The 12,836-nt window shown below is 36.5% G+C and overlaps 1 protein-coding gene across 19 annotated transcripts in view; it reads left to right on the forward strand.

Annotated features, from left to right (window-relative positions):
- ank2b (ankyrin 2b, neuronal) overlaps positions 1 to 12,836 on the forward strand; it is a 125,869-nt gene that overhangs the window by 19,034 nt on the left and 93,999 nt on the right. For 7 of the 19 annotated variants that reach the window (XM_039673076.2, XM_089131771.1, XM_089131742.1 and 4 more), the window contains exon 1: positions 10,915 to 11,464. The exons of 2 other annotated variants lie outside the window; for them this stretch is intronic. In XM_039673076.2, the coding sequence (XP_039529010.2) occupies positions 11,336 to 11,464 (129 nt within the window). In that variant the 5' untranslated portion in view covers positions 10,915 to 11,335. Of the gene's footprint in view, positions 1 to 10,912; positions 11,465 to 12,836 lie in introns of those variants that run through there. 10 more of the 19 variants (XM_089131756.1, XM_089131745.1, XM_089131761.1 and 7 more) reach the window with 4 other exon arrangements.

The raw sequence follows: 12,836 nt of genomic DNA on the forward strand, positions 1-12,836 counted from the left end.
ATGTCGATTGTACATTATAAATGTGAGGATTATATATGATTGAGCAAGTGCAGGTTGTGTGTGAGTGTGAGCGGGACAGAGGATCAGTGTGTGTGTGAGGAATGAAGAGTACAGATGAACTGAGACTCTTGTGCTGTAGAAGAAAGGCTGGATTATGAGCGATCGAGAAACAGTGGCGATAGTGTCCGTCCTCGACCAACAGCCTGGAAACATTCGCCTAAAGTTTGGGAAATGAATTCAAGCCCTCTATAATAATTCATTTCTCCATTACAGACACAAAGCCTTTCAGTATTTCACTCAAACCTTCTCCGCTTCATTATGAATATGAGAAAGATTGACGGACTCATTTTCCTGTGAATATTTGTGATTTTCACTCAATATCTCATTGACATTGTATATAGTCTATTATTAAAATACGTTTACGACTAAATGTGTCTATAATATCACAATGAGAGCCTTTTAACATATCCAAAGGTTCATTTTCATACTAAAAACGATGGATTTTTATTTTTAATCTTTATGTATGTTCCTCTTCCCAGTCAAAATGGACCGAATGCATTAGAAGGGTTTGAAAGACAACTAAAAGTCCAGTTAATATTTTAGGCCACGATGTAGAAAGAGAATATATTGTGTTCGTATATGATCCGCTGTAATATTTTTCAGTTTTGAAACTTTGCCTCAAATGGCCTTTGAGTTATGAAAGTTTTTAAATGTATCTTTAAAAAGCATTATATCAATATTTATATTCTCTAAGGCAGACGTCTCTCTTTTGTTCTTGTTATTAGTTATGAAAAAAAGTCAAACACAATCTGAACCCAAAACTGAGAATATGGAAATCATTTCCCGTTTAATGAACCAGCTTCAGGCGGGTTTGATCAATTATTAATCTGAGGACGGGTTTGTGTTGCTTTAATCGTGGAGAAAATTACACTTTCCTTACTTTTCTTCCTCAAATGTGTACATGTATTAGACTTTTCAGAGGTTATTTGAGTCAAAAATAAGAGGAGCAAGACTATGCTAACTCAAATATGCTGTAGGCTAATATGCGTAAATCATCGATTATCGCTCACCGAGTTTTGCTCGTCCTCTTGAAGTAATCTGTCTGCTTTATTACCCGGCAGAAAGACATGGTTATTATCCCCAAAAATGCACATTTACAGATGCGTATGTGTTTTGAAACCTTCACAGCGGTTCAGTGAATAACAGGAGGAAACGCAAACGTTCAGAACATCTGTAATATAGTGCAGGAATAATGTCAGCTGGAATAACATGCTATTGTTAAAGGTTTACACACATCAAAGGCCAAAATCACTTTAATTTCCTCATAATGTTCATTACAGCATCGCTTCGTTCCAAGATTCAGTCTCCGCCTCTCTGAGCGCTGCTCTGCTCTGATTGGTCAGAAAGCAAACGCTCATTATCATATGCGAATCTCAGCTCTTGATCACAGTATTAGCTGTTACTTTGGTATCATACACACCACTAGGGGGCGCATGAGCGCTAGAACCTCTTGTATTTAAAAAAAGGAGAGTAGTATAGAAGAAGTTAGTTTGTTTGGAAGAGGGAAAGCACCTGAGAAACTTTGTTTCCAGTTCAATCATGTAAGTTTTGTTCCTCCTAATGTTGTGTAAATAATGTTCCTTGTTGTTTTGATTTATATATTATATTATAGATATCTTTTTTTTTTGTAGATGTACTCTTTATACGTTGCTTTATTTTTTTGAGATTGTTGAATCTATACGAGTTGCTAAGGCTCAACTGAAATGGACATCAAGTGGTTTCTAAACCAATGGATTGATCTCACTGCATTACCATCAAATATCCTAAGACTGGGACTCTGTGGGCTTTGTAGTTTTTTTGCGATTTCCTTTTTTGTTTTTTTGTATCCTGAAAATTGACTACTTCAACTTTCTTTATAGTGATTTCATTAATTACTCAAAGAAGCACTCAATTGCAAGATTTCATTTGTAAATGTCTTTCTATTGATTTATTGACTATTTGGGTGGATACTGCTTTCATTTGTTGAACTGGTTTCAATTCAATTTATGTTCATATAAATGCATTGTTTTGTTTATTTTTTTTTTCTGTTTCCTAAATTGATATACATATATAAAAAGTTCATTTCTGTCTTTATTGTTTGTGGTTTTATACTGGGCAACATATTAAGATTTAGCAGCAATATGTTCTTAGTTGGTGGGCCCGTCCTATAATTCATATATATATATATATATATATATATATATATATATATATATATTAGGGCTGTGCAAACATTAATTGCGATTAATCGCATCCAAAATAAAAGTCTGTGTTTACATAATATATTTGTGTGTGCTGTATATAATTGTTTTGTATATATAAATACCTATGCATGCATGTTTATATTTAAGAATTATTTGCGCTTAAATTCTGTATATATACATAATCTAAATTATATAAATATAAAATTTATATATGAATAACACATTTTCTTAAATATATACATGCATGTGTGTGTATTTATATATACAAAATAATTATATACAGCACACATAAATATATTATGTAAACAGACTTTTATTTTGGATGCGATTAAACGCAATTAATTTTTGCACAGCCCTAATATATATATATATAGCTGCATGCCACTAAAGTGGACAGAGGTTATAATGCGAACAGTGTTTGAGGGCGGAGCTAAGAGACTCTGCTCAGCCAATCAAGACCAGAGGCTGGAATTATGCAAATTAGTTACGTTGGTGTGTAACACACTCATACGACTCGTTTCAACAGTTCAGAACTAACAGTTCAGGACGCCGGGTGGCGTCCATTTTTTTCTCCGACTCGGACGCGTAAAACAAATAGAACGCTTGAAGTGTGGACGTGACGTCAAATCCGAGATCCGAGACGGTTCGTTGGGTATAATAGAACGCACCATAATTCTTTCTTTTAGGAGTCAAAATGTTTATTTGTCGTGAATTTTGATCTTTAAAACATTGCAGACATTTTGCATTCACATTGCATGAAAGGTAATATTTGAAAAGCATAATGGCATGCATATAATTGTAGCTTTAATTGCGTGTTCAGGATATCCATCAGCGTTACATAAGCCTCTGTTCGTCCCCTGGGCTGGTATTGACTCTGTTCCAAGCTTGCAAAACGACACCGGCTAATAAAATCTGCTGGAGGATCTGTGCAGCGTTTTTATTGGTTCGCCCTGTAGCGTTTTCACATCGACTCCCTCCAGAGACCCAAATAAACTCAACCTGTGATGTCATTCAGCGTAATATTGCAGAACGACAAACGAATACATTGAGATTGTCATTGTTTATTTTTCCATTGTGCTCTTCTTAAAGACGCAGGACGCCTGTTTCATGCAAGAGACTGTAACATGGTTTATGATTATGCCAAACTACCTTATGACAATAATAAAAAAATACAATTCAAAAACATTACATATGGCAAAGCAAGTGGGTTAGAGGTCAAGAGTTAGCGACGTCAGGTCATTTAGCACTTTTTAAAAAAAAGCAACTAGCAACGTTTTGGATTGCTACGGAGGCGTATTGCAGTCACTTGAAGAAAAAAAATGTTTTTCTGAATTAATGAGTTAATTTTTCATGAGAAAAAAAATTTGCTCTGTTTTACTGAATTAATGAGTTAATTTTTCAAAAACTTTATTTCTCACGAAAAATTAACTCATTAATTCAGAAAAGCAGCAAAAAAAAATTCTCATGAAAAATTAACTAATTAATTCAGAAAAACAGAGCAAAAAAATTTTTTCTCATGAAAAATTAACTCATTAATTCAGAAAAACAGAGCAAATTTTATTTTCTCATGAAAAATTAACTCGTTAATTCAGAAAAACTGAATTTAAAAAAACTGCATTCTTTTCTTCAAGTAAATGCAATACGCCTCCGTAGATTGCTAACACAGTCAGTTATCAATGACATTTGACTATATATTATATTAAAATTACAGTTGTGTGAGCGGGGATAAGGAGAGAAAACGGAGGTAAACTGTCGACATTTAGCGACTCCTTTGAGCAAGCTTTAGCTTCTTTCCATTGAAAATAGTTGACAACACTGTTTCCAAATGTCAATGATTCGCCACTAGGGGGCGATGATGATCTCTGTGAACCCATGAACCAGTGTCTGTGTGATTTAGCTGATCTTGGATCACTTAGAGATGCACCGATATGAACATTTTGTCCGAAACCGATAACCGATAATTCTTTCTATTTGAAAGACCGATATATCGGCCGATAAATCTAAATATGAATGTTTACATAATTTTTGAGAGCCTGATTACAAAAAGTCTCACCATTAAAAGCCACGTCTCAATCACAGAATTATAATGAGGCTCTCGTTATGATGTTATGTAGCCGATATGACCACAGCACTTGTTTTGAAGTGATTCCAATCATATTTCAAGCGACTCAAAACCCTCATGTTGAACCTGAAGCGTCTCAGCTGAAGGAAATAATGCATTATTTATTAGCTTTAATATATCTGATAGATTTTCTTATCGGGCTGATAGCGATAATATTAACAATGAACATATATCGGCCGATACCGATAAGGTGACCGATATATTGTGCATCTATAGTTTCGTAGACAAACAATAAAAGCTCTTCAATTTATTAAAACAACACGTATTATAGAGACGCTTCATATTTGGGGTATTAGATGATTTGGTTTGTTAAATGTGTTTTTCTGCATGACCAGCAGGGGTCGCCAGAGAGTGACTCTTCCAAACAGTGAATCGTTTAGTGAATCAACGTTTTGCTACAATTCGAACAAGCAAACAGGGAACAAAACTAGACAGGCGAACCAATGCAACAAAGTCTAAAACTAAACTAAAAGTCGTTAGTCTAAACTAAAACACCGACTAGACATGAAAAATGAACTTTCTTGTTTGCAGATTGTCCGTAAATCACAAGAATCACTGGAATCACAGTTAAGTTACAAGTGAATAACTCTTTAATTCTGATGTTGTTGTTTTCATCACGTCGTTTGCATGCATTTTTGTGTCGATAGATCTCTGATATCATCAGACTGGTACAGATGTGCATTAAAACCCAAAAATGCACCAACATGTTCATTAACGAGAGATTTCACACACACACACACACACACACACACACACGAAATCAAATAGTGCTTCGCCTTTCATATTGGTCTTCGCTCAGGTTATTGTTTCATAATTCTGCATAATATCACTGAAGAGATTTTGGGAAGATTTAATGCCAGAACAACACAATCCACAGCGGATGATTAACGGTTAGTTTAATCTGCACAGGAGCGAACCGGGAATACCATGTAAATTTGCCCTTGTGCGCCGGTGGTGTGTGTGTGTGTGTGTGTGAGCATTGGTTTCCCGTATAACTGCACTAAGATCTGATTCTGGGTCAGTTGAAGACTCTAATTCTAGTCACCTAATCCTCTAAGCGAGTACCTCAGTGTGTGTGTGTGTGTGTGTGTGTGTGTGTGTGTGTAATCACGGTGTACTAATACCTCAGTAATCCATCCATCCACAGTGGCGGTTCTTCGACAGACATGTTCCCCTCGTTCCCTGCTTTTATCTGATCCCGGCGTCCCTGTTTTTGGATCTACCTCACTGAACCCCACACACACACACACACACACACACACATGAGTGTTGCGATGGTGACGAGAGCGTCAGCTCAGGTAAGGCTTTAGCATCATAGACGCGGTGTGTTAGACACAACCGTCATAGTCCATTGCCGAGGCACTTTTGATGAAAGCGGTGGTGTAATGCTCTTTTCACAAGATGTAAAATAAGTGTCTGATGTCTAAAGTGTGTGTGTGTGTGTGTGTGACGTTTTAGCTCACAGATATTGTATTATCATGTTAAAATTGTCCCTCCTTGAGGGTGAGCAAAAAGTGCTGTTTTTGTGTGTGTCCCTTTAAATGCAAATGAGCTGCTGCTCCCGGCACAGTGGGCGGAGCTTCCAGAGCTTGTGTGTGTGTGTGTGTGTGTCGTCACAGGAGTCTGGAGTCTCTCCATCTTTGTATGACTCCGGTTTGAACATAAAAGGCTAAACATTTTTGAAATGTTCAGAGTGTGTGTGAGGTAATCGGAGCTGACACACACACACACACACACACACACACACACACACACACACACGCGCTTTTATGTTCAAACCGGAGACTCCAGAAGTGACGACGTGTAGACAACAGGCCGTTTCTGAATGGATAGTTGGTGAGTTTATGAAGTTAACGATCTTCTAGTCACTTATTAGCATATTCTGTCTTGATAATCTATAAATCATGTTCTCAGGGGCGGAGTTTATGTAAATTTTAGTGTTCGTGATGTCACTCACCGGGAGGAAGCTCGTGTAGTTCCATCAGCCGTTTGTTGTAGTCCTTAAAAGTGATTTCTGTGAAAGTGAATCTCTCCCTTTGCTGCTTTTTTTACGTTGCGGCCAAAATAAGCGCATGTCAATATTAAACTGCACAGTTGTTGATTAATCTTAGCATCCATAAATTGTTAATGATCTTAATTGGAATTTAGTGAATGAATTAAATTGTAATGGAGTTATTATTCTCCTCACCGCGTGAGAAGATCATTTCACTTGTTTTAAGGAAATACTTCATTTAGATTGTTCTCTCTCTCTCTGAACACTAGATATCATTTCTGATGTGATTTTGTTCTCCAGTTAATCTTGATTTAATAGCGTTTGATATTTGCGCTGGAAACGAGACAGAAAAGCACAGAACGGGACTTTAGTTGATCAAAGTTTCAGAAGTAACAAAGTTTTTAAGTATCAGAGCTTCTGCTATATATTATTATTCTACTATATATTCTTATTCTGCTATATATACTTCTTCTATATATTCTGCTATATATTCTTATTCTACTTTATATTATTATTCTGCTATATATTATTATTCTACTATATATTCTGCTATATATTATTATTCTGCTATATATTCTTTATTCTTCTATATATTTTGCTATATATTCTTATTCTACTATATATTATTATTCTGCTATATGTTCTTATTCTGCTATATATTCTTATTTTTCTATATATTCTGCTATATATTATTATTCTGCTATATATTCTTTATTCTTCTATATATTTTGCTATATATTCTTATTATACTATATATTATTATTCTGCTATATATTCTTATTCTACTATATATTCTGCTATATATTATTATTCTACTATATATTATTATTCTGCTATATATTCTTATTCTACTATATATTCTGCTATATATTATTATTCTACTATATATTATTATTCTGCTATATATTCTTATTCTACTATATATTCTGCTATATATTATTATTCTGCTATATATTCTTTATTCTTCTATTTATTCTGCTATATATTCTTATTCTACTATATATTATTATTCTGCTATATATACTTATTCTGCTATATATTCTTATTCTACTATATATTCTGCTATATATTATTATTCTGCTATATATTATTATTCTACTATATATTCTGCTATATATTATTATTCTGCTATATATTCTTTATTCTGCTATATATTATTATTCTACTATATATTATTATTCTGCTATATGTTATTATTCTACTATATATTATTATTCTGCTATATTCGTATTCTGCTATATATTCTTATTCTGCTATATATATATATATATATATATACTGTATGTAGTGTGTGTTGTAGTGGGGTGTGTTGTTCAAGCTTTCTCTGCTGAGAGAGTGAGAGATTTCAGTGAGTGATGTGCAGCTCATTTCCTCTGAGAGTTACAGCTGCTGATGCTGCTGTTGTTGTTGTTGTTGTTATTTTTGTTGTTGTTATTATTTTTGTTGTAGTTTGGATCTGGTTTATAAACTGGTTCTGATTCGACTGCGATCTCTCACACTCCTCTGACTGCTTTATCCTGTATGTATTCTCTTTTCATGGAAGAGTCAACTGAACACACACTGTATTTCACACACACACACACACACACACACCATCATCACAAACTACCAAAGTGTGGCCGGCCTATTGCGTATAATATAAAGGCTTGATTTTCAACAGTTGGTCCGTAACTGTATTCGCAGATCCTTTGATAATATAAATATGTAAATCATGATGAAAGTCGTTACACCACATCGCATCACATGCAATAACTGCAGAAAGCTGTGAGTTATTAAGTGTATATTAATAATAATAGTGGGTAAATCTGCATAGATGTGAGATTTCTGAATAAACTGGTACTTTATAACACTGTTCCTTCATTAATTAATCACTAATGAGTAACACTCTAGTAACTATCAACTAACCAGAAACTTTGATTATTAAATTAGCAAGTGAACACTCAGATGAATGTGGTTCACTATTAGCATAATCAATAACTACAATTATTCAGACCTCACTGAAGACTATTATATATAGTACTATATACAGGGTCATAATTTACGTGAATAAAGCATGATTTATAATAAAAGGTGATGGTAACGCACGTGTAACGACTAGATGAGTTTATTTGTATGTTTGTCATCCAGATATTAGCACTGCAGCCCAGGCTGACTCAAACAAGTTACGAGATCCAAGATCCACTTTCAACATTTAACTACTTACTAAAGTGTAGAACTCTCGGAAGAGTATTAGTAGACTGCTAGTAGAGTGTAAGTAGAGTGTTAGTAGAGTGTTAGTAAAGTGTTAGTAGAGTATTAGTAGTGTTTGTAGACTGCTAGTAGAGTGTTAGTAGACTGCTAGTAGAGTGTTAGTAAAGTGTTAGTAGACTGCTAGTAGAGTGTTAGTAAAGTGTTAGTAGAGTATTAGTAGTGTTTGTAGACTGCTAGTAGAGTGTTAGTAGACTGCTAGTAGAGTGTTAGTAGACTGCTAGTAGAGTGTTAGTAAAGTGTTAGTAGAGTGTTTGTAGACTGCTAGTAGAGTGTTAGTAGACTGCTAGTAGAGTGTTAGTAGACTGCTAGTAGAGTGTTTGTAGACTGCTAGTAGAGTGTTAGTAAAGTGTTAGTAGAGTGTTTGTAGACTGCTAGTAGAGTGTTTGTAGACTGCTAGTAGAGTGTTAGTAAAGTGTTAGTAGAGTGTTTGTAGACTGCTAGTAGAGTGTTAGTAGACTGTTAGTAGACTGCTAGTAGAGTGTTTGTAGACTGCTAGTAGACTGCTAGTAGAGTGTTAGTAGACTGCTAGTAGAGTGTTAGACGGTTAGTTTTGGGTTCGGGTCAGGAGAATCACTTAGTCAGTATTGTAGGTTCAGTAGAGCAGAGTACAGTAGGGTTGTGTGAGGCTGTGTGTCAGATCAGCCCAGGATACCCGTGTGTGTGTGTGTGTGTGTGTGTGTGTGTGTGGGTTTGGGAGACAGATGGCATCACTAGTATAATCTGTGAGTCAACCCTGTGTGTCCCTACTGACACACTCGAAAACATATGGATACAAGTACACTTATATTCTCTCCATACACACTTCCCAAACACACACACACACACACTCAAAGAAACATGCACACTCCCGTACACACACACACACACTCAAAGAAACATGCACACTCCCGTACACACACACACACACACACACACACACACACACACACACACACACACACACACACACACACACACACACACTCAAAGAAAGAAACACACACACACACACACAAGTTGTTCACCAGTTCCTGTTGAGCTGAAGACAGATAACCAGCAGATGGAGCCCTCATACAGTGATTATGGTCCAAACACTAATCCGCAGATCAAGTGTGTTTCTGCCACACAATCACCAATAATTCTACAACAGTTCAATAATAAACACTTTATTCATTTTCTAGTTGCCATATTAACAACTTTATATCACTGAACAATCATTTAACAATAGCAAACACTTGATTTTTGCCCAGTTTTACATGTTTATTCAAGACCTTACAAACAAAAAGAAGTGTATTAAAGTCCCCGTGAACCGGAAGTTGCAAACGATTTTTCTCCAGTGCTGTGACGTATTTCCAAGTGAAACGGAATATTGAACAGAGGGCAGGGTTTGACTCTAGCGCTCCTCCTCTCCATCTCTCGCTCATAGCAAACTAACGGTTTGAGGGGAGTGGTTAAGCGTTTCCCCACCCAAACTGTGAAACCTACGTCATCAGAAAAAGAAACCGTTCCAGACCGGAAGTAACTTTTCAGATTTTGATTAAAGATTACTAAGGTAAAACATTTTTTTAATATATATTCACTTGCACGGATTAATTGTTCACCACAAGACTAGTAATATGCGCTAGCAAAGTAAATAGGTTCAATTTTGATTTCACGGGGACTTTAAAGTGTGCTATAAATACACAAGCTGTGACACACATATTCGAGTTTATTTAGTACAGTTTTGGATTAAATAATTTTTTTGTGAAAATTACAATATTTACATTTATTCATAGTTCGTGTGAATCTTTTTTTTCACTGTCTGGTGTAATATCACTTTTTATTTACTGGTAACATCAGACATTGGGCATTATTGACAGTATTCCCCCATATATCATTATTATTATATTCAACATTATATAGTAGTTTAATGTATTACCAACACTAAAACTCTGAAAACAATTTTTTTCTCTCACAGTAATTATGAACACACAATAAATACCGTCACTATCCCTGATACAATTGCATTTTTGTATTGTGGTATCCATATATTCTTACTCGACTAGGCATAACTTTTCTTCTTGTAGGCAGTATAATGCAGTTTTAAAGGTTGTTGAGTCTAAATATTGAGTTTCTCGCGGTGTTTGGTGTCACTGTGATCCGCCAGTGTTCCCACACACACGGTCGGACTGCACCAGTGTCTCGTCGACGGGTGGGAATGTCGAGAGATGGGACAGAAACGAGTCTTTAATCTCTATAATCTCCCCCTCGTGTTTCTCTCGCATGTCTGAGTCCGTTTGCCCAGCAGTGAACAGCACGAACACCACACCCTGCCATCATCGCCTCTCCTCCTCGGAGATTCCGGAATAAAACACATGATTGGTTGGGACGGTTGATTTAGCTAAGCGGCTAACGTTAGCTTGAAGACGCGCGGGGGGTGGTCTGCCCTACTTCCCTCTTCTGTTTACCTCAGATTATTTCATCCAGGGTTTATATACTTCCCCACCCCTTCTCTTTCTCTCTCATACACACACACACACACACACACACACACACACACACACACACACACACACACACACACACACCTTAAATGTAGTTTCCCGTGAGCGAGCGGGAGGAGGCTGTCTCGTCGCTTCAGTTCAAGCGCTCTTTCGTTTCTCTGCGCACTTCCAGAGCTGTGAGTGTGTGTGTGTGTTACTCGGGCTCGTCAGTCACCGTTTCTTCATCATTTCTGCCGGCCGTTTCTGATAGTAAGGGACTGTTGCTATGGCGCACGCCGCGGCGAGCATCAAAAAGGCCCGCGGGGAGATGGAACAGGCTCCCGACCTGAAAGCGCTGGAGAAAGCCCGTGAGAAACGGAGGCGCTCGAAGGAAAGAGCCGAGCGCAGGCGAAAGGTAATGCAGGCATCGTCGGCATCTCACATCTCACCTTAGAGGAACACTGGCCTTTCTCCATCCTCCCATCCAACATCCATCAACCATCCATCAGCATTCTCAGGACTGAAGAGAAGGACGCTAGCGTTACAGACGGATGCTCTGTGTGTTGTTGATGTCGTGCTTTTAAAGACTCAATGTCACCTATGGTTTATGTCCGCTCAGGGTGTGATGTTGCATCCAAACTACAATGTCATTACCATTGATATTTATTAATAGTATACAATACTGGGTTGTTTTAACCCAACTGTGGGTCAAATATGGACAAACAAACATTGGGTTAAAACAAAAAACAGCTTGTTGGGTTAAAACAACCCAGCATTTTTTAGTACACATCCTCTGATTCTGCACTGGCGTTTTATTGTGCACAGCATCCAGTAATAATCAGTCCCTGTGTGTATGGATTATGCTTTCGCATCTTCACAATGCTCCTTCCATCCACCCAGTGTTGTGTAAGGCACGTATACCTCCATCTGTGTGTCCTAAAGTGTAGTTAAGGACATGTGTGTCTATAATGCATTGTGATAAAGCACTGCAGGCATAATATGTGTGAGTGTATTCAACTCGCTGATATATAGGCTAATCAGTCTTTTTAATGTTATAAAACATGCCGTTTTAATGTGATATCCATAACTGCAGTATATTTTATATAACATGACTGTATAGTCCTTGAAATACTGCTCTTGATGAAATGCTTATGGCAATAGTAATCGGTCCAACTGCCTCGTAAACACTTCAGGGAAGTTGTAAAAAGAATTAGCTGTGTTTTTTCAGAAACTGCAATCAGCATAATCGATAACGCAATATTTTACCTCAGAGTGCTGAGGAACGTGAAATGAATCACTCTGTAACTTATGCTTATGTTGTGCTGATTGATCCGCAAACACATAATAACTCTTTATCCTAACAATAATGTCGCATCCATGAAGTCTGAAATCTGCAGTGTGGCAGCGGCGTTTAAATCACATTAAATTACATTTGTCTCAAAATATTGGGTTGACTAAAATGGGAAGAAAAAACATAAAATCATAATAAATGTCAAGGTTTACAATTAACTCAGATTTTTAAAGAAAATTAACACAAAACAGTAAACTAATCAATGCATATGGAGTTGAGATTAGATTCAAAACCATTGATTTTTAAAATCGCGAGTTACTAAACGATTCCCACTCCTGTCGTGAACAAAGCTGACTCTATCTAATGAACACGTTGAATTGGACAATTAGACAACATAGCCTTTCAAACCTGAACCAACAGGGCTACATGTGAAACTTGAAAAATTAGTATATTATTCAAAAGTTCATTTATATCAGTAATTCAACTTAAAAGGTGA

This window comes from Pimephales promelas, chromosome 1 (assembly GCF_988280905.1).
Source record: "Pimephales promelas chromosome 1, fPimPro1.hap1.1, whole genome shotgun sequence".
Classification (NCBI taxonomy): domain Eukaryota; kingdom Metazoa; phylum Chordata; class Actinopteri; order Cypriniformes; family Leuciscidae; genus Pimephales; species Pimephales promelas.